This window comes from Hemicordylus capensis, chromosome 5 (genome assembly GCF_027244095.1).
Source record: "Hemicordylus capensis ecotype Gifberg chromosome 5, rHemCap1.1.pri, whole genome shotgun sequence".
Taxonomy (NCBI): domain Eukaryota; kingdom Metazoa; phylum Chordata; class Lepidosauria; order Squamata; family Cordylidae; genus Hemicordylus; species Hemicordylus capensis.
Genome location: NC_069661.1, coordinates 35020959 through 35044210, shown reverse-complemented (window position 1 = coordinate 35044210; position 23252 = coordinate 35020959). Strand labels below are relative to the sequence as shown.

General features: G+C 42.1%; 2 protein-coding genes across 6 annotated transcripts in view; one reads left to right on the top strand and one right to left on the bottom strand.

Moving 5' to 3' along the window:
- The window catches only part of AIMP1 (aminoacyl tRNA synthetase complex interacting multifunctional protein 1), a 181274-nt gene extending 160800 nt beyond the window's left edge, over positions 1–20474 (bottom strand). Inside the window, exon 1 of the mRNA XM_053253549.1 lies at positions 20471–20474. The gene's annotated coding sequence lies outside the window, so the exon portion shown is untranslated. The remainder of the gene's footprint in view (positions 1–20470) is intronic.
- TBCK (TBC1 domain containing kinase) overlaps positions 1–23252 on the top strand; it is a 143184-nt gene that overhangs the window by 112551 nt on the left and 7381 nt on the right. For 4 of the 5 annotated variants that reach the window (XM_053253537.1, XM_053253540.1, XM_053253539.1 and 1 more), the window contains exon 25: positions 8382–8541. The exons of the other annotated variant lie outside the window; for it this stretch is intronic. In XM_053253537.1, the coding sequence (XP_053109512.1) occupies positions 8382–8541 (160 nt within the window). The remainder of the gene's footprint in view (positions 1–8381; positions 8542–23252) is intronic. 5 annotated transcript variants of the gene reach the window in all.

Here is a 23252-nt window from a genome sequence, read left to right as displayed (position 1 = left end):
CCCTTAGGGGATGGAGCTGCTCTGGGAAGAGTACCTGCATGCTTGCATGCAGAAGGTTCCAAGTTCCCTCCCTGGCATTAGGGATGTGCACGGAACCGCGGGGATGGCTCTTTAAGGGTGGGGGAGGGTGCACTTACCCCTACTGCCGCTTTTCCCCTGCCTGCGCTCCGTTTTTTTCAAAGTCCATGGAGCAGCAGCATATCTCCCTGTGCCCCTTCCCCCATTCTTGGCCAGAAGTCACCAGAAGTATCGGCTGTGTGTACAGGGAGAGGGGAAGAAGCAGCAGGAGGGGGTAAGTGCACCCTCCCCCACCCTTAAAGAGCCATACCCACCAGCTTCGAACTTCGAGCTGGCACTGCTTTCAAACTGGCTCAGAGGCCTCTATAATGGCCTCCGAACTGATTCGTGCACATCTCTACCTGGCATCTCCAAGACAGGGCTGGGAGAGATTCCTGCCTGCAACCTTGGAGAAGCCGCTGCCAGTCTGTGTTGACAATACTGAGCTAGATGGACCAATGTTCTGACTCAGTACTATTTAATATGTTTGTTTGTTTAATGAATTTGTATACTGCCCACTACTGAAGTCTCTAGGCAGTTTACTACATAAAATAAACCAAGAATTGTAACAGTTTTAAACATAAAACCAGATTAAAATATCCATAAAAACACCATGGTATATGGCAGCTTCCTATGTTTCCAATAGTAGAAGAGCAAAAGGTAACAGTACCACTTCAGACATCAGGTTGGGACTCGCTCGACAGAATGTTCCTCCATACAAATACTTCTGCCCTCATAGAAAACTAGATGGCAGAGGGAGCTACAGTTTATTATCCCTTTGCATCTAATTTTCTTTGAGTGGGTTGTTGTTTTTTGATGGGGAATAATCAAGTAAGAAAGCCTTAACTTTCTTTCTGAAATGGTACAGGCCCGGCAGAGTTAGACAATCTCAGTGAGAACTACCCCATAGCAACACAACAGAAACATGATGGACTTCAAGAGAAGCTGATCAAAATTACTTCCATGTTGTGGGCCACTCTCATATGTAAGGAGAACATTGATGTTAAAACATCTCCCTTTTTGAACTTGAGGTCACATTTGAGAAGAACACAAAGCCCACTCTTACTGGGATGGTAAAGCATTTTTATTGGAAAGATGTCCACCATATTTAGTAAACTGGTACATATCTAATTACCTAAATCATTCTAAAGAATTATAGCACCATGACAGATGGTATAAACCAGGGGTTCTCAACGTTGGGTCCCCAGATGTTTTTGGACTTCAACTCCGATAATCTCCAGCCCCAGTGGCCTTTGATTGGGGATTATTAGAGTTGAAGTCCAATAACATCTGGGGACCCAACGTTGAGAATCCCTGGTATAAACTACAAAAATTCCTAAACTGCTTTTGGAATTTAAACTACACAAACTGAGAAAATTTGAAGTAGGCATGATCCTAATAACTTTCTAGGGGCCCCCGTGGAGAAGAATGGAGAGAGTTTGTGTGTTTGTTGTGCCTGTAATATAATTCAGTAGGAAGGAAGCAGAAATGACTCAGTAGATGTTCATCATGTGTTAGGGGAGGAGATGTGTGGTCTCTCTGTTGTTGACCATGTGCATCTATCACAGGCTCAAAAATTCTGTATTCCCATTCTTGGGCAGCTTCTTTAGAGCCAAAGGATCTTGAGAATCATGGCTGCATATTAGATGAGCTAAGCTTCCTTTCAAAGAGGTCTGGAATATTGGTTAACATTCCCAAGCATATAGTGGTGCTTATCTGTTGCCACTTACATTTTTAGGAGTCATACATATGATTTAATTTTTCTTCTCAGCAACCCCATAATGTGTATCTCTCAATTCCATAAGGTCCTTAGAGGAATTTTTCCTCATACAATCAACTTGTACATTTTGGTCTACTAACTTGCATCAAGGCAATTCTGCATCTTACTTTTTCTGACAAAAGCTATCAGCAGGTCAAGTAGTCTGGATGATATTTCCTGGATATATAATCCAAAATTGCTATGTTGCGTTGGCAGTGTGGCTGCCCCTTCTGAATGCTGCCCACCATCAGGGGCCAGTGCCAGGTTGCATTGCCCTCCCCAGCTTACTGGACAGTGGCAGCTTCTCCCTCCAAGAATGGGAAGCTGCATGAATCCTGCACAGGCTCTGAGGGTGAGAAGGGGAAGTGTTGCTGCTTTAGGACTTGGTAGCAGCCGCTCCTCTTTCCCCCAGCCAGTTCCGTGCACATCCCTACCATGGTCCCAACTTGCCCCAACCACCACCGTATTGCATACATTATTAGAGCAGTGCAGGAAGTAGCGCACACAAGCTGTATGAACCCAAAGCAGACTCAGAAACTCTTTGTGAATGGCTGCTCGCCAGTCCTTTTTGCTAATAGGCATATAATTATTGCAGGTGTGGTGAATTTTCAGCACTATATATCATCAGCATATTGTAGGCACTCTTTTACAGTCGTTTAAAATACAGTGCATTTTACATCCACTCCAGATAATACAGGAATGTGTCCTGTTGTTAGAGCGCACACTTCTTAACTCCATAAGTGGTGTTTCTCAAGGTTTTGGACAATTTTCTACTTCAAAAAAACCAACTGAATACACTTGATTTTCTGGAGTTTATTTTGCACAGAAATTGTGTCTCAGTCTTTCCTTTTTAAAATTCTTTAATGTCTTGCAGTAGACTTGTTTCAGTGGTATATAGCTTATTAACTCCGTGTTTCTGGTGAAGTGCTTTGTCTAAAAAGACACTGTTTAATTTTTGTCTTCTCTGTTTAGTATTTCATATACTTTTAATACAGCCTTGTAGAACTGAGAGACTGTTCTAAATCGCAACTTTATATAAGCAAAATAGAACTGTCAGGGCTTGAAAATATGCCAGACCCTCAGCATGTTCTGCTGCCTAACTAAAACAAAGGTGATCAAAGAAGCGTGAAGGTATAATTATTTCTTCTGTATGTTTATTAATTTCATGCATCAGTTGAGGTTTCCAGTCAATCTCAGACTTCAGTGTTTAAATCATTTGGGTTTTCTGTGGCTTTTCCTTTTGGAATTATTCAGCTTTTGAGCTAGATTCATTCAAAACAGAGGCTTTTAATATTCTTCACTTTTCCCTGGCATATTAAGAAAATCTGAATATATGAGCAGTTTTGCTACTAGTTATTCTTTACCATAAGTTAATGTAACTATTAATGTCAGGACAAAGAAGGCTTAGAAAGTTAAGTCACATTTCATCATGGGCTTTTGTAGATTTCATAGAACCAAGAGGGTACATGGCAATATAAACATATACGGAATATCCCTTTTCCAGAAGAAGTAAAATACAGCAAGTTCTGTTGCTTCAGATCTGTAGCCCATCCTATCATAAATGTTCCAGGTGGATAATTATGTGTCATATACAAAAAGCATTCAGATTTCTTCCACCACTTCCTGGTCTGTGGTAACCATAGTTTGCTATGATGCACTTGACAAACTATAGCTACCACTAACCATAGTTTGCTTCCAAATCAGATTCAGAAACCATGGCTTGAATACAACCACAGAACACATTTCTGATGGCCAGACTATGTGACTGTGGCATCTGAACAGCTCCTGTCACTCAGTTGTGTGACCAGACTAAAGTTGTGCTAATTGTTGCTTACCCTTGTGTGTCTATTATTATTTTCTGTGTCCTTCCCATGACCCCTCCAAGCAGTTCAGAAGATGGTATTTACACACTTTCATTTAACACAATCTGGTGGCAAACACTCACATTGCTCAAGACTTAGCGACAAGAGTTCTGTTTTATTTAATAATGTGTTCTACATAAAACTGTACTTGGAAGCTAAGGAGTTACTGAAATACAATCTGGTAAAGGTTGTCAGTGTAAGCTCTCGTGGCCTTTCTTTTTCCAAAGCAGTTTTATAAGGAGAAACTTCCTGATAAAAAGATAATATAGTCTGGGCCTTTCTGGTAAAAAGGTAATGTGATGTCTGCATTCTAGGGCTCATTTTGTTAGACCTGTCACAAAAATATTGGCAGTGTTCCATTCCTTTCATGGCTATCTTAGCTAAATTCTTTACAGTCCTTAAACTCCCTTGCATAAAATTTCTAGCTAGTTAAGATAGCCATTTAAGATTGGGGGGGGGGAATGCAAATGACATCTTAAAGCATGTTAATGCAATTACTTTTACCAAAAGTAAATGTACAGTATTTATGCTTATTGAAGTCAAGTCTTTGATACCATTGCCATAAACGACTCTCCTTTTACAGTTATGCCATTTTGAAATTTTTACAATGAAGCCATAGATTGCTCTGTACATCTTGCAATGCAATAGAGCATTATACCTTCCAGGTAGAAATTAATGGTAATTAGTAGCATAGGTCAGTTTCTTCTTAACCTATCTTTGACTTCATATTTCCCACAGGGTAATTTTGACATTCATCCAAATGGATCTATTCACCCTAGAAGGAATTTATGCTAGTATTAATCTTGGATTACTTTTAAGCTTGTCCAAGGCAATTCCTGCTCAGTTTTGGAATCTGTCATAGTTTTGCAGAAACTTCAGTGACATATATATTGGGGGCTTTGGCACTGGTATTTTTGAAGCAATTGTTTTGCATGTTAGATGGCAAATGTAGAACTTGTTTTAGCACCACAAATCACACTTGAAAATGTAGCATTTTGGAGGTAGACTGAATTTTTAATTCAAATGCATATAATTTGCACAAATGCAAATGATATCTTGTATTTTAAAATGGAAAATAAGATATGATATTTATATGTGATAAATATCATACTTTCACCAATGCTTTTTAACATCTACATGAATCCACTGGGAGAGATCATCAGATCTCTGGTAGATCCGGATGGTGTCACTTGGAGACTGCTGTTCTACAATTTATTTATTTCACATATTTTTAAACCGCCCAAAACCTGTGTCTCTGTGTGGTTTACAAAAAAAAAATAAGAGAAAAGTTAAAACATTAGTTAAAACAATAGTTAAAACAAATAAATGACAACAGAGAAATTAAAACATTGGTTAAAATAAATGACAACAAAAAGTTAAAACACTACAATAATTTAAAACCTTAAAACAATATTTTAAAACAATGTTAAAACTATTAAAACAGTATTTAATTAAAAACCTGGGTGAACAAATGTGTCTTTAAAGATTTTTTTAAAATTGCCAGAGATGGGGAGGCTCTTATTTCAGCAGGGAGCGCGTTCCAAAGCTTTGGGGCAGCAGCTGAGAAGGCCTGTCCCTGAGTAGCCATCAGACAAGCCGGTGGCAAATGCAGACGGACCTCTCTTGATGATCTCAATAGGTGGTAGCATTCATGATGAATAAGACATTCTATTAAATATCCAGGGCCCAAGCTGTTTAGGACTTTATAGATTATAACCACCACCTTGTATTTTGCCTGGAAACTTATCGGCAGCCAGTGTAGCCCTTTCAATATGGGAGTAATATGGTCTCTCTGAGATGACCCAGAGACCAACCTGGCTGCCACATTCTGAACCAGCTGTAGTTTCCGGACTACATACAAAGGCTGCCCCACATAGAGCGCATTGCAGCAATCCAATCTGGAGGTTACCTGCATATGTACGACTGTTCTGAGGTTGTTTATCTCAAGAAATGAACGCAGCTGGCGTATCAGCTGAAGCTGATAGAAGGCACCTCTAGCCACTGACTCAACCTGGGACACCAGGGAGAGGCTTGAATCCAGAAGCACCCGCAGACTGCGCACCTGTTCCTTCTTGGGAAGTTTGAACCCATCCAGAACAGGCAGATCAAACTCATCTCCCGAGTTTCGACCCCGCACAATAAGTACCTCCATCTTATCTGGATTCAGTTTCAGTTTGTTATCCCTCATCCAGCCCAACACTGCCTCCAGGCAGGCATGTAGGGAGGTTATGCTTTCTCCTGATGAGGCTAACATGGAGAAATAGATTTGGGTGTCATCAGCATACTGATAGCACCCTGCACCAAATGTTCTAATGATCTCTCCCAGCGGTTTCATGTAGATGTTAAACTACATTGGAGACAATATGGAGCCCTAAGGGACAGTATACAAAAGTTCAGATTTTGAACAATGCAATAACTATGGAATTCCACAAGGCTTTGTACTGTCTCCAATGCTGTTTAACATTTACATGAAACCGCTGGGAGAGATCATCAGAAGGTTTGGTGCTGGGTATTAGCAATATGCTGGTGACTCTGAGATCTCTTTCTCCATATTGATTTCATCAGGAAATGACATAACTTCCCTAAATGCTTGCCTAGAGGCATTAATGGACTGGATGAAAGATAACAAACAATCCAGATAAGATGGACATACTGGCTGTGTGGGTCGGGATCTGAGAGATGGTTTAAGTTGCTTGTTCTGGATGGGATTGCACTCCCTCTGGAAGATCAGGTGCATAGCTTGGGAGTGCTCCTGGATCCAAAACTCTCTCTTTCTCTGGTTGAGGCAGTGGCCAGGAGCACTTTTTATTGCTCCAGGCGATCAGCCCTTCAGGTGATACAGCAGCTTCATCCATTTCTGGAGGTAAATAACCTTAAAACAGTGGTGCATATGCTGGTAACCTCTAGGCTTGACTACTGTAATGCACTCTATGTGGGGCTGCCTTTGTACTTAGTCCAGAAACTACAGTTGGTGCAGAATGAGGCAGCCAGACTGGTTTGGGGGTAACCCAAAGAGACCATATAACACCAATCTTAAAAGAACTGCACTGGCTGCCAATATATTTCTGAGCAAAATACAAAGTGTTGGTTATTACCTATAAAGCCCAGAGAGCACCTCCTTTGTCATGAACCCTCCCACCTATTAAGATCATCTGGGGAGGTCAAGCTATGGCTACCACTGACTCGTTTGGTGGCTACTCAGGACTGGGACTTCTCTGTGGCTTCCCCAGGACTCTGGAATGCACTCTCTGTTTTTAAAAATACCCTAAGATGGCAAATGCTAATATGTTTCTCAGGCTTGTTTTCTCCTTTCTCCTTATCTCAGGCTTTTAATTAATTTTAATTCATTTTATATCATAATTGTTTTAGTCATTTTATCCTGTTTTTATATTATATTTTAACTTACTTAACTTTTAACTTACTACCTAAGGATGCACATGTCAGGCAGTATAGAAATATGATTGATCGATTGATAAAATAAGAATATTTCTAACTTTAGGAACAAGGAACTGGTAGCCTGGAGACTCAGTTCAGCCACCAGAATCTTGTTGTCTGGCGACCAAGCTTGAATCCAGATCCCAAGGATCTCCTTCCATAAAATTGAATAGATTTCTGCTATGGGACAATCACATGTTCTCAATACTCAAAATGGCAATGATTTGTTTTCTCCATTTGGCTTGCAAATGCCATGTGATATCCTTACTACTTAAATATTTTATTTCTCTCTCAATACGCAGCTCAATTGGTCGCACTCCTGTACAACTCAAAAGTTAGTGTCTGAAGTGCATAATAAGGGGGAGTTCTACCAAAGCCTCTGTTGATCACACTGGAGAGAAGGGGATTAAAGAGCCCTCATTGTCTTGGGGTGGAGGGAGAGAGTGTTGGCCTTGCTCAGTATAAAATATGTTCTCTCTTAAACAGGGGCATAGGAAGAATCGAGGTGTTCCTCTTCCTCATGGCCTCCACCTTCACAGCTCTGCCGCCACTATCTGTTTTAGCTGAGCATCACCCAAGGCCCCAGCTCCACGCCATCCAAGTCCCTTGCATCAGCATCAGAAGCACGCTGGTGCAGGGGATGTAGCTGGCATCACAGTATGGATGGGGCACCTGTCACCCTCTCCCAGACAACAAGCACTGCATTTACCACCTGGGTACACAAATCGCTATGTTTTGAATTGAGTAAGGACCGAAGGGCCAGCAATATTGACAACGCCCACTAACTGACACCCAAAAGTCTCTTTTCACTCTTTCAGTGGGAACAAGAGAGACTTGGGCAATGAGAAACTTCTCTTAGGCACATCATTTGCTCTCCAGCATTATCTCTGTCTTGGCTTGTGCACAACAGCAAGTAGCGAAGCTGGATAAGGGAGAAACTCAGAGATTCCATTGCTCTTCACACTGAGGAGAATGTAGCTATAGATCCTTTTATTTGTGTCTCTACTTTGAAGGAGGTGGTTGAGATGCGCAGCAGTTCTTGTGGGCGTGGTTGGAATTAGGTGGGACCAGGGGTCATGTTTAGGCCTGGATTTGGCCTCTTGTAGCTTTGTCCTAATACTCACTCACATTGTGGAAGCATTCTGAAACTCAATCCAGCTCTGCCAATCACCGTATAACATATGAAAGGCTGTCTGGCAACAGTATATTCAGAGCTTGTTTTTCCCTCCTAATTGTTAATTTCTTTAACTGATTCTCTTCTTGCCCAGTTTTAATCGAGGGCATATATCGGGCAGCATCAATATCCCATTTGGATCAGCATTCACTGTCGAAGGAGAGCTCATCCAGTGCCCAGCGACTGCCACACTTCAAAGCTTTAAAGGCAGAGTAGTTGTGGTTGTGGGGCATGTGGCAAAGAATGCAGCATCGGTAGGTTTTGTGTTTTCATTTATGTGGTCCAAGACAAGGAATTGTCAACAATAGGTAAGTAGCTAGTGTGGATTGTTTTCAGAAGAAAATGCAACAGAAGCAAACAAGGGTTGAAATGGAAGATGAAGATGTGCACAAATATATCCACACTCCAACTTTTAAGTATAGAGACAGTAGCTAAGAATGAAGGGTAAATTTTGATGCAAAAAAAAAAAAATCACAACGATATGGCAAAGATTTACCTTTGTTTGAGGTGGGGACTGGGTAACATTTTACTTATTTCCTAAGAGTATGTCACTTCTGGTACTAAAATATTGTTTGTTACTTTGTGTATTAAAACACATAAAAACACAGGTCAGATTTGCTAAACCTAGGGCATGTCTGGGCTGATTTTGCGATACCTAAAAGCACTTGCTTACTGATAGACATAATCCAGGTCCTGGGTTATGAAAACTGTGACTTTTGGATATCACAAAAGCAGTTCCATGTTTGAATGCAGCTGTGGAACAACTTGCCCAAGGCCAGAGATCACACTGACAACTCTGCTTTTGAGCTTGAAGAGGCTGCCAAGGTGGAAAACATAGCTTCTGGAGCTAACCACAGTACTGAATACTACAAGTGAGCAAGACGTGTGTGTGTGTGTGTGTGTGTGTGTGTGTGTGTGTGTGTGTGGTTCATTATGCCTGTTTTTTTTTAATCGTTTATCATACTGTACATTCATTCAAATTACTTCCATTTTGTCATAAATTCTATCCCCTCCCCAAATGGGAAGTTTTCATTAACCCATTCAGGGGTGTAGGAGGCTTGCTGGCAGCTGGGGTACAAGGTCCCGCCGGTGGCCCTCACTCCATTGGAAATTGGTGTATGCATGCAAGCATGCCCTAATCACACTCCCTGCACTGTCGGACACAGGGGTATGGCCAGTAGCGGATCTGCTCAGTCCCACTCCCAATTCTGCACAGTCAGCACTTCATTCCAGCGCTGCCTGGGAACTCCTTTCTCTGCCTTGGCAGGCCCCCAAACCCCAACAAAGTGCCAAAGCATGTTGGAGCTATTTCTGTTAGTCTACAAGATCCCCCCCCCGCAAATGCTCCAGACTAATGCATAATTAGACATAGCCTCTTGCAGGAGGCTCCTCCTCCTGTTGCTCCTTTTACATTTCAGATGTGTGTGTTTTAAAGATAAAAAGCCCTTTGTCGTCTTGTAGCCCCAAGGTCATTTCCTGTACCCTTTTGGCCTGTGGTCTGTTCTGCCTCAGAGGTTGTAAAGAGCACCACCTTTAGGGAGGCTAAGTTCATTCACAGAGTCCTCCCAGATGTACTCTTGAACCGACTCACAGAGCTCCTGCCAGCCTGAGCTCTCGTCGGAAACTGGCCCTCATCATCAGCCAGTCTCTCTTTAAATAGCTGTTGGCAATCACAGCAACTCTTACGAGATCTTGGACCAGAACAAGATCTTGTCCCGAGATCTCACAAGAGTCCCCGCAGGTCATCCAAGGCCCCAGTCCTGGCCACACGGGCATCCCTCTCTGGGCCAGTTTGGCCCCAACATGCCCCCATCAGGGGTACCATTCCCCCTAAGTTGGGATTGCAGTCTGGGCACATGATGGGCTAATCGGACTATCCCCAACAACGCGGTACGTTTCCATGTCTCTTCCCGCTCCACAACCCCCATCTCCCAACACCACTTGTTCTGCCCCACATTCTCTCCCTTTGCTTGCCCCAGCAAATAGAGCTCAAATATCATTTGGCTTATTCAGGCCCCATAGGCACTCATGTCATGACAAATTAAATTTGAACAAAATGGGCCTAATTCAGTTCCATTTTCAATTCCATTCATTGCAAGAACAATGCACATCCCTACTGAATATGTGCCCAGTTAGTTGTATCTACTAACAGAGCTCATTTTTAAGACCCATCATTTTTCTGGTAATAAGGCCAAATACATATGCTCACATTCTGTGATCTGGAATGACAGAATTCTCATTTTGAAGTACAGAAGCAATCCTCTTTGGAAGAGGAGGTCTGGTATAATGTTATTAATCTGCTGACAGTAATAATTACACATTCTTTTCTCCCTTTCTCTGGGAAAAAACATTTTCTTGGACAGAACTTTGGAAGCTTAGGCCAAAAGGGTGATTATTAAGCTAAATGAACTTTTTACCCTATTGTGTGTGTATAGCTGCCCGTGGTTATGGCGGGTGAACTTTTGATCATCATCACATCAATTTACTTTGGCCTGTAAAAGTTACTGAAATGTAACTATCTCGTTATCTACAACATTTTTAAAATACCTCATGTACATTGCTGTACCATAATATTGTGGTTCTTGCTAGTGCGTGGAAGAAGTCAGCCGTAAGAGAGCAGGCAGTTGTTTCCAGATAAAAAGTCAGTCGTGATTTTGCATGAGATTTTGTTGGCCTCTTTCAAAGCATAAAGCAAGGATTGTGTTCAGCTCCCCTCGACGCAACACATTCTTGGCCTAAGGAAGTGTGTCTCTTCCTTATGAAACTGACACGTTTCAAAATGTGCATGGTGACCCTTGTATGTGGGAACTGTTCTTTTGGTTGGCAATGAAATTGGCTGACAATTGGCTTTTGGCTGACAATGACAACACAGGGAAGAGAGTAACTTAAATTACTGGTTACTGAATCTGTGGGCCAAACTAGGCATTAATGCAACAAGTGTATGTAAGAGCCCCGCCGCCGCCCAGTGGTGGTAGTTTTAATGAAAGACGGCCGTGGAAGAACATTAGGGGAGGGGGCTGTTTAATGTTTCCTCCTGGGCTATCTCAAAGCCACCCACCCTCAAGCTGCCTTTTCACTCATGTGGAAAAAGGTATTGAAGGAAAGGGTAGCCATTCCTCCACTTCTGATTGCACCCTGCTGCAGTGGCTTTTTGTTTTAAAACAAGAGGCTGCCTGGCATGGGACATCTAGGAACATATGAAGCTGCCATATACTGAGTCAGACCCTTGGTCCATCTAACTCAGTATTGTCTACCCAGCGGCTTCTCCAAGGTTACAGGCAGGAATCTCTCTCAGCCCTGTCTTGGAGATGCCAGGGAGAGAACTTGGAACCTCTATTCTTTTCCCAGAGCGACTCCATCCCCTAAGGGGATTGTCTTACAGTCAGTGTTCCCTCTAAGGCATGCACACCATGCTTGCGCTGCTCACATGTTTGTGCTCACAAGTTTTTTAAAATGTCTGCTCAGTTAATTTTAGATCCTGCTCAGGTTGAATCAGGAAGGCCCCATTCTGAATGCATGTGTGCACAGACTGCCTTGATATTCACACGCAGAACAAAACTCATTCCACACACAGATTAAAAAATTAGAGAGAACGCTGCTTACAGTGCTCACACATGTCTCCCATTCGTATGCAACCAGGGTAGACCCTGCTTAGCCAAGGGGACAAGTCATGTTGCTTGCTACCACAAGACCAGCTCTCCTCCCAGTCTAGTTTAGCCCCGCTCTTTATTTTATTGTATATATTAGTAACCCGCCATGGCAATGTTGTCCTCATAAGATAGCTACTAATACTACAAATATTTATATACTACTTTTCAACAAAAGTTCTCAAAGCAGTTTACATAGAAAAATAAGATGGTTCCCGGTCCCAAAAGGGTTTGCAATCTAAAAAGAAATATAAGGTTGGTCCCAGAAACAACCATTGGAGGGATACTGTCCTGGGGTTGTATAGGGAGAGTTGCTTTACCTGCTAAATGTAAGAGAGCCACCACTTGAAAAAGTACCTCTTTGCTCTGCTAGCAGGAGTAACAGTTAGTTAACCATTAGCTAACAATTTTAGAAATAATAAAACCTATAGAATTAATCACAGTGGCCAACATCCTGCATAGCATAATGTGGGCATTGCAGATCCTCCTTCACTGCTGCATGTGTCTATTAATGCCTGAAGTGTTGTGGGACAGGACTGGTGTGTGCAAAACTGTGATTGAGCAATCTTAAGTAGCAGCATGCCAGCCCTGTCCTGCAATACCACAGATTATTTTAGACAATGACTATGTCACAGCCCCGGAGGGTCTGTACCACCTTTTTTTCACTGTGCAGAAAGTGAGCCAGTAACAATTAACAAGTTGTTCTAGTAAGAACTAATCTGCCTATTTTGCTTTCACTGTCTCTACAACTGGACTAAATTTAGTTTAATTTAGTCCAAATTGTTTAGGCAGTTCACAAGTTAGCCCACTTGCACCTCAAACTTCCACGTGTCCACCATCTTGAATTGGGGTGCATGACATCATCACACACTAGGTGTTTGAGATGTTCCTATGTGTCCCTAAAAATTTACCAAAATTTGGTCTAAATTGCAGGGGCGTAGCTATAATTGAGTGGATGGGTTCAAAGAACCCGAATTCCTGAGGGCCCTCCAGCTCCACTCCTCCCTATTTAGTTCATTATCTCCTTCACGCCGAGTGGCTGCCGGAGAGAGGGGCGGCCCGCTGTTCCCTAGCCACACCCCTGCCAAATCGGTTCCCACTTACACCTCAAACGTTAACATGTCTGCCATCTTGCATCAGCGTAGATTACATCATTACAAACTGTACCCTTGAGGTGAACCTATGTGCCCCTACACTTGTAGCAAGTTTGGTTTGGTTAGGCAGTTCACAAGTTTGTCCAATTATGCCTCAAATGTTCATGCATCCACCATCTTGAATTGAGGTGGATGACATCATTGCAAACTACGCCATTGAGGCATCCCTACAGCTATACCCGATTTGGTTCATATTTGTCCAGGTATTGAAAAGTTGAGAGTGGAGGATGGACACACACACAGAATGCCAGGTGGTCTCATAAGCCTACTGGAAAGTAGGCTAAAAACAGTTAAAGTGGCAGTTTAAATGATTAACAACCAGTTAATTCAAAGCCATATGAAAAAGGACGTTTCAAGGACATGGTTAAAAACAAGGAAGGTGGGAGTTCTTGGTAAGGCAAGTTCCACACTCACTCCCCTTGGTTCTTCTCTTCCCACCTTTAAAAAGCTGCTGAAAATCTTGCTGTTTTCTAGTTGTTTTCAGGACTCTTCTGTTGGATTTTCCTTGGTGTATCTTTGTTTTCATTCCCTTCTTTTAAAAATGTTTTAAATAATTTTGTGATTGTATCAGTGTAAACTCTACAAGTATATTATTGCTTGTAAAGTGCCAGGTGGTGAGGAAATAGGCACAAAGAGGTGCTTTACAAATAAAACCTCTCCTGATTATGCTTACTATTTTACATTCTTTAGGCTAGACTCTGTGAATATAGCATCTTAATACGTGTGACACACACACACACATTATTACACTGAATTTTACAAATGCATACATTGTATCTTGCTATAACAATGTATGCTTTTGTAAAATTTTATAGCAAGATACTACCAATTGTTTTGGACAGTGATCTGGATTCTTCCAGTTTGGAAGGCTGGAGAAATTGTATATTAAATACTTGTGCTTTTAAGCAAACAATTCAGTGCACAATAAGTGTGGTTGTTTTTAAGAACCTTCAAATATTCTCTTTTGACATATGCTCACCATGGTGCCCTTATCTTTTATCTTATTTTCCATCTGTGTAGATTAATGGGATCTTTAAACTCCTTGTATGTTGGGCCCTTATACCTGTCAGTTTATACTTGAAATTATGGAGTGGAAACGGTACATTCCTTACTGGTTGAGTATGTAAGGAATTTTTCTTCATCTCGAATGAACAAAAAGTGCATTTTTACCATACTGTGTTGCATCCTACCTCTCGCTCTGCGCCTTCATATTTCAGGCATGGTGCTGCAGACAACATCTAAGAAACTTTTTGAATGGTTTCCAGTGTGATTTTATTAGGAGAGCACTACTATTCAACACGTCTGAATCAGTGTCAAATTGCAGTCATCTGCAAAAAATAGTGGGCCCTGAACTTTAATTAGAAAATGTGTGGCCAAGATGCCTAGGAACACCTAAAGTAACGTTGCACCATCAAATCAGTGTTAACTCCTGGCAACCACAGATCCATGTGGTTTTCCTGGGTAGAATACAGGAGGGGTTTACCATTGCCATCTCCCACGCAGTATGATATGATGCCTTTCAGCATCTTCCTATATTGCTGCTGCCCAATATAGGTGTTTCCCATAGTCTGGAAAACATAGCAGCAGAGATTCGAACCGGCAACTGCTTGCCCACTAGGCAAGTTATTTCCCTGCTGCGCCAACACCTAAGGCTGTGTGAAATCAATGCCTAGCAGCCAGAAGCTAAGTGTGTTCAGAGTTATTTAATTGTATTGATTGCTTTTAAGTTTCATAAAAGTTTTATTTGCAACTAGCTGGGCCGGGCACAGAGCATCTGTGCCTCTAGTCTGCAGCCACCTCCAGCTGGCCCGCCACCACCTCCTCCAGTAGTCCGTCTGCCTCCTCAGATCCTCCCACTGGTGTGGCTCCGCTGGCCGGCCACCGCCTCCTGCCAGCACAGCCTTGCCCGCCTGCATGGCTCCACCGGCTTGCCACCTCCTCCCGCCAGCGTGGCTCTACTGGACAGCTGCCTCCTCTCGCTGGCACAGCTCCACTAGCCACCATGGCTGTTTTCTCTTCCCATCTCCATTGCTTATCCCCCAGCAGCTGCTCACAAACTCTCACGAGAGCTGCCACACATGGAATTAGCGACGGGTACATTTAAGAGAATTATATATAAAGAAGATGCCTTGTTCTTGTTGGGCATCCCAGTTTTCTTCGAAGTGGCAGGCTTGCTATATTACTGCATGTAGGCTTTTTCTTATATTTCCACAGTATACTATTTTTAATGCATTCAGAGGAGGGTACAGCACTCCACAGCCACTCCCCTTAGAGGGCAGTTCACTCTACACTTTTCTTAACATGTAATAAGTTTGTTCAGGACCACTACATTGATTAATGCCTTCTCTGTCCACATGTGCCTATCAATGAGCAGTTCCTCTTCAGACATCAGTGGTCACTAGAAGACATCCCGCAGATAAGCAGCAAAATCCTTTGCCATGAAAAGTTTAACACTCTCCGTTACATGCTTTTTAAAGTGCTTTGTACAGTACTGGTTCTGCCTGTGATTTGCCCAATAGAAGATCACAAGAAATTCACCCTGTGAATTTGAACCATGGGGCTGTATGGTGATTAGGCAGTGACTGATTAGTTGACCTCATGCTGGACTTTTTACACCAAGATCTTATCTGGTCATCATTCTTTGCACATAACTCATGTACAAAGGTAATCCCAGGCAGTCCCAAGGCCAAAAGCACAATGTATAAAAGTACTGTCACTTTTCTATCAGTGCATTTTTACCGTTCCCTACTCAATTATTCCCTGCTGTACACTTGTCTATAAGCATGAGAAATTAAGTGTGAGGCCTTGGCTGTAGTCCATCTACAGCTGAACAAGGTTTTTCCCCCTCTTAATGGAATCTCTGTTGTATACACTTTTGAGAACATGATGTATCTAATGTACCAACAGAGTTGAAAGATGTAAAGTTTTACTGCTCTCAGGGCTCTAGCATAAACACATTCGACAAATCATCCGTTGAGGAACATGAGGGTTGACGGCTGAATTGTAAACACCGCATTTTAGCTTCTGATACATAAGTATAACATTTTTAAAAATCAGGGCTGCAGTATGCATTCAAAAGCGGATGAGTGTATTCAGGAGGAAAACTTTTAAAATTAATTTGCTTTCCCCTTGTTAAGCATTTAGTATTTGCCTAACTGCAATTTTCAGTTGGTGGGCTATTTAGATTAATAAGTTCTTAACAAGGGGAGGGTTGCAAAAAGTTATGGATTAGGACTTTTTAACCTTTCTGTATACTTACTTTCCATCCTACTCTTCTTCCTTCCCCCCTCTTCATGTCACACTCATGCAGAAACACTCAGACATCTTTGTACTTCCACTACTGTACAATTCCCCAATCTCGTCATCTTCACCATAATGTGGAGAGGCTGAAAGCAGCTGAAGAAGCTTTTGAAAGCTCCTGTCTGGATCTCTTCTTGGCATTAAGGACCCTTTGATAGTAGTCAAGAGAGTCTATGTTTGTGCACGCACACACACACAAAGTCAGATTCTCACAATGATACGACGAATATTTATATACCACTTTTTGACAAAAGTTCCCAAAGCAGTTTACATATATATGGAGGAATGAATGAAATGGCTCCCTGTCCCTAAAGGGCTAACCATCTAAAAAAGAAACATAAGATAGACACCAGCAACAGCCACTGCCGGGGTGCTGTGCTGGGGATGGATAGGGCTAGTTGCTCTCCCCCTGCTACTTAAAGAGTATCACCACTTTTAAAAGGTGCCTCTTTGCTCAGTTAACAGGGTATTCTCATCCTTTCATTCATAGTAATGAAAGGGAGGGGAATCAAATGCGCTAGTGAAGAATGGGAGAGACCTGCCTTGGCAGCAGTACATGTGAAAGAGACTTAGGTTCCTTAGTACATAACAACTTTGCTTGTTTGCTTGCTTGTTATATTTATATATCGCCTGATATGTGTGTCTCTAGGTGGTGTACACAATTAAAACATCAAATATAAAACAGAGTAAAAACAAAACAATTCCACAGAATAAGAAATTAAACAATTTCATTGGATAAAAACAAAGTTTAATTTCAGTTAAAAGACTGAGCAAACAGGTGTGCCTTGAGCGTCTTTCTAAGAGCAATCAGAAATCAAGATGCTCTTATTTTGGCAGGGAGCATATTCCAGTGGAACATAAGGAAGTAGTGTGCTGCAGCTGCTAAAAAGACAAATGAAATCTTAGGCTGCATTAACAAAAGCATAGTGTCCAGATTATAAGACATAATTGTTCCATTCTGCACTGGTCAGACCTCACTGGCTGCACCCAATACTGGCTGCACCCAATACTGGCTGCACCCAAACTGTTCTTCATGGCAAGTTCATCATGACTATTTTATCCCATTGCATTCAATAAGAGTACTTATGAGTAATTTAGTCTGCATTAGTCTGAGTAATTTAGTCAGTCTACATCTGATCACTGTGTCCAGTTATGGACTCCGCATTTTAAGAAGGGTATTGATAAACTGGAATGGATTCAAAAGACGGCAACAAAGCTATTGTTGAAAGAGCTCAGTATGTTTAACCTGGAGAAGAGAAGATTAAGGCTGGATATGATAGCTGTCTTCAAATATCTGAAGGGTTGTGGCATAGGAGGAGGGGCTGACTTGTTCTGTTTTTCCTGGGGGCACGACTAGAACCAATGGATTGAAATTGCAAGAAAGAAGTTTCAGACCTAGGCATTAGGGGAACAAATTTAACTGTAAAAGCTGTTTCACAGTGGAACGATTTGGCTTGAATGCTTGTGAACTTTCCTTCACTGTAGGGGTGGGTGAGCCAACTCAGTTTGAGCCGGGCTCAGTGTCAAACCGGTTCCACTTGACAGGTCTGAGTTTGAACCAAACCGGGCCTGGTTCAAACCGAATCATTTCGTAGCTCTACTGGTAAAGAGGGATCCTGTGAGGATTCCCCTTTACCAGTAAAGGGGCAGGAGGGCTTCCCTAAGTCTAAAGGGGGAGAGAGGGGAGTCTATTACTATTTACAAGTCCCATTTGTTATGGTGGCAGCTCAACACCCCCGCTGCCCCCCCCCCAGAGTAGCCCTATCCAGCAGCAATGCAGTTCTAGTCTCTGAACATGTGTGGGGGCCATTTTAATGGTATCCGCACACACATGGAGGTCACTAAAATGGCCCCTGTGCGTGTACAGAGAAGAGGGCCAAAGAAGACCCGAACCAGGCCACTGCTGGCCCTGTCTAGTTTGGGGGAGGCCAGCCCCTGCTGCGGCCGCTGCCGAAACTATGGGACTTGTAAGTAGTAATGGACTTCCCTCCTGTCTCCTCTAGGCTTAGGGAAGACCCCCTGCCCCTTTACTGGTTCCCCTTTACCAGTAGAATTCTGAACCAGTTCAGCAGTTGAGCCAGAATGGGTCCTGTTAGACCAGAACCAAGACCAAACTGGGCCAGGTCCAATCCTGTTTGGTTTTGAACTGAAGAGGCCTGGCCGGTTTTGTGCACAAGTCTATTTCACTGGAGGGTTTAAAAAAAAAAAAAAACAGGCGCTAGATCTGCTGGGTGCTGTAGCAGTTTCCTGCAGTGAGTAGGAGGTTGGATTGGATGATCTCCAAGGTACCAGACAGGTCTGAAATTCTGTTATTCCTGTACACAGCTCTGAGAAGGTCCTACTAATCTCTCATTTGATTCTGACTTTGGCACAGGAGACACCTAGTTTCCACTTACGGTTATACAGGTGAAACTCGGAAAATTAGAATATCATGCAAAAGTCCATTAATTTCAGTAATGCAAATTAGAAGGTGAAACTGATATATGAGACAGATGCATTACATGCAAAGCGAGATAAGTCAAGCCTTAATTTGTTATAATTGTGATGATCATGGCGTACAGCTCATGAAAACCCCAAATCCACAATCCCAGAAAATTAGAATATTACATGGAACCAAGAAGACAAGGATTGTAGAGTAGAACAATATCGGACCTCTGAAAAGTATAAGCATGCATATGTATTCAGTACTTGGTTTGGGCCCCTTTTGCAGCAATTACTGCCTCAATGCGGCGTGGCATGGATGCTATCAGCCTGTGGCACTGATGAGGTATTATGGAAGACCAGGATGCTTCATTAGCGGCCTTCAGTTCTTCTGTGTTGTTTGGTCTCATGTCTCTCATCCTTCTCTTGGCAATGCCCCATAGATTCTCTATGGGGTCAGGTCAGGCGAGTTTGCTGGCCAGTCAAGCACAGTACACTGTATACTTTTCAGAGGTCCGATATTGTTCTATTCTTCAATCCTTGTCTTCTTGGTTCCATGTAATATTCTAATTTTCTGAGATTGTGGATTTGGGGTTTTCATGAGCTGTACGCCATGATCATCACAATTATAACAAATTAAGGTTTGACTTATCTCGCTTTGCATGTAATGCGTCTGTCTCATATATCAGTTTCACCTTTTAATTTGCATTACTGAAATTAATGGACTTTTGCACGATATTCTAATTTTCCGAGTTCCACCTGTAGCCCAATTTTGCCAAGTCTTCCCCAAACTGTGCCTAGTAATTACATATTTGTAGTCACCTATATTGGGCAGCAGCGATATCGGAAAGTGCTGGAGGTGGATGCTCACTTCAGTGACAATGGCGAAGGCCCCATTTTATACTGCGTGGGAGGAAGGAAATGGTAAACCACTCCTGTATTCTACCAAGAAAACCACATGGCTCTGTGGTCGCCAGGAGCCGACACTGACTCAATGGCACAATCTTTCCTTTTCCCTAAATTGGACAATGTTGCGCTGCCAGGTAGTGTACAGGTGTCTATTGGCTTGTAACTCTCCTCTGAGAGTTGGGGAGAGGAATGGGTGGGGGGTGGCAATTCTCATAGAATGATGGATTTGTGTAAAAATCACACATGGTCAATAATAGGAATCTGCAACATCTAAATACTGGCATTTGATTCCCCCACTCAGCTTCCTCAAATAAATAGATGAATAGAAAAATAAATAAATTTGAGGAGAGTGTGTGTGTATTTGTATAAATATACATACATACATGTATGTATGTATGTATGTATATATGTGTGTATGTTCCATAACGTAAGAGTAGATTGAAGGCTTGAATCTGCCTCTTTCACAGAGATGAAATTTTTGTAGACAAATCCATGGAGGACAAGACTGGCAGTGACTATGAGTCTTGATGACTATATGTTGCCTGCAGTTCTGGAGACAATATGTTTCTGAGTGCCAGTTGCAAGTAAGCAACCACAGGAGAGGGGTACACTTCCATCTCCTGTCTAGGGGTTCTCAGAAGCATCTGGTTGGCCACTGTGGGAAACAGAATGCTGAAGTAGATAGGCTTTGGACCAGATCCAGCAAGGCCCTTCTGATGTTCTTATGAAGCTCTTCATCTATATAATTCCACCAGTCTCGCCAAACTTGTATAGAAATTTCATACAGCGCACAGCTGCTTTAACACTGCAAAGGGTTGCTGCCCGCTGGACGAGGACATCTGAGGGGGCCCTGCTCCGGGTGCCGACAATGAGGGAGGCCCGGTTGTCGTGCACTCGGGACAGGGCCTTCTCTGTTGCTGCCCCCAGACTCTGGAATGCTCTCCCAGTGGCCATTCGTTCCTCGGACTCCATCACGGCTTTTAGAAAGCTTTTAAAGACTTGGCTTTTTACCCAGGCTTTTACATGATTGTTTTCTACTGCGGCTTCTCTGTGTTCCTATTTGTTGTGTTGTTTTTATGCCTGTTTTTATATGTTTTTGTACTTTTAACATGATGTTTTTATTGTGTTTTTATTGTATGTTTTTAACTTTTGTAAACCGCCTTGGGGTTATCTTTTTAATGAAAGGCGGTATATAAATGCAAAAATAAATAAATAAATAAATAAAGGGGCATTGTTTCAAAATGCATCTCTAGAGTCCTAATGACAGACTTAGGATATAAGAAGAGCCCCGCTGAATCAAGCTAAGGGTCCATCGACTCCAGCGGTCTGTTCCCATTAGTTGCCAAATAGATGCTTTCAGAAACTTCACAAGCAGGGTGTGAATATGAAAGCAACAGCTCTCCATTATGTTTTTTCTCCAGCAACTGATATTAAAGCAGTGTTCTCACAATCACAAGAATGCTGGTTTAAACATTTATCAGGATCAGCGATCCCTGTGGAGCTGATTCTGAGAATGCAGGATTTCAAGGCAAACTGGATAAATGCTGGTTAAATTCTGGGTAACCAGCATTTAACCAGGATAGATAACTAGCTGACTGGAACAGTTTGACCAGGATTGCCCAGAAATTCTGCATTCTCACAATCAGCTCCACAGGAATTGCTGATCCTGAAGAACTTTTTAACCTTGTGATTGTTAGAATGCAGCCTAAGAATGCTGCTCTCTGTACATGCAGGCTTCATTTAGCTGCCATGGTTTATACCCAATGATGGACCTGTCCCCTCTGAATTTGTCTGCAAATCTGCTTTCACTATATATGCTAAATGCAGATTCTTTAAATTCTAAATAACACTTCTTCTAGAGCAGGCCTTCACAACATAAGGCCTGGGGGGCAGATCTGGCCTGCAGAGACTTTTTTTTCTGGTTCGGGGGGGGTGGGGGTGGGCGGGCTCAAAGTTCTGTAGTGCCTGAGGTGAGGTGCAAAATGCTGCTTTGCTCCATGGCCCCGGTGGGGGTGAGCCCCCTTTCAAAGTTAACCTTTGCAGGCTTTGAAAGTGCACGAAAGGTTGTGCGTAACAATTCCTTTCATTCATATTTTTATTGAGTAACAATTTCCTTCATTTATATTTAATAATTAATGTTAATGTAATCATTAAAGTACTGGACATTTACCTTGGCCTCCGCACACTAAGTCATAGGTGGTTCTGGCCCACCGGGTTATTTGGGTTGTGCATCCCTGTTTTAGAGTATATCAGTTGTCAGTGTTGTTAACAGGGAAGAAAATAAGAGATACTTTTATATAAACTGTAACTTCTGGGCACTGTTTTTTTTTTAATTTGCTTTTATAGATATGGTAAATGCACCCAAAAAATGCACTTGTAGGAAACTGCCTGAATTTAAATATGCAAGTTCAGTAGTTGGTCTAACCCCCCCGCCCCCCGCCATAAAACAGAACTTTTACTTTTTGAATTATATTTATGGCATAATTGAAACATTGGCTGAAAAATAAGAGAGGTTGGTTTTAAAATCTTCCAATATTGAGAAACTTAGGTCATAGTACTTCATGGAGGAATCAGTATAGTTGTGTCTGGCTTTATCTTGTTTTATTCTAATACATTTTTCACCATATTCCATTTTTTGCTTTTCTCTCTCCTCACATTTTTCTTTCATGCGTTAACTTCATGAGTTAACTTAAACTTTCACCTACAGTCTGAGAGAAATTTAGGAGATCCTTGTAAATATTTGGAATGATTGTTCCCCTTTTCCCCTCCAGCAATATGCATACCAGAAATAACCCTTTTAACCTGCCCACCACCACCTCTCTTTTTAAAGAATCACTGTAAGTACTGTTACTTTTTTAGGAAGACAAACCAAACAGTGCTGGAAAATTAGTTAGCTCAAGTATGGTTTTAGCTTTGCAGATTTAGTATTTCTGTTGTACTTTGACTTGCTAAGAAGTGAGGTACCAGGCTGGTACCTACAATACATTTCAATATTGTGGATAAGCAGAGAAAATAGATTCCACTTCAGTTACCTGGAAGAATACACAAAGACAGAGGAGAGATCATGCCTGTGTAGGATCTGGCACATAAACCATCACCTGTGACAAATGCACATTTGTCCACTGTGTGTACATAGTACTACAAAGAGATCTGCACAAACAAGACATCCATATCTGCTCGTATGTTTGTTGCTCAAATATTTGTTGGATAGTGAACCTGATACACATCATACCCAGTCTAATACGGTTGATTTTCTAGTTGGTTCCTTTTCATTCTTGTTGATAGGTGATTCTTCCCCTTTCCACATCTGTCACACTCTCTTGTACAAAGGTTTTGTGCTTGCACTCACTGTTTTCTTAATTTGTGTTCAAGGCCCTTTTTCCCCTCCAAGTCACAGTTCCTTTTCTGTCCCCAGATATTCAGGCACTTGGCATCTCTGTGATGTCCCTTCCCTCTCCAGACCACCCAGCTAGCAAATGCCCTGCTCTGCTGTTCTCCCTCTCCCAAAAGATCTTTTACCAGTTGTCACAGATC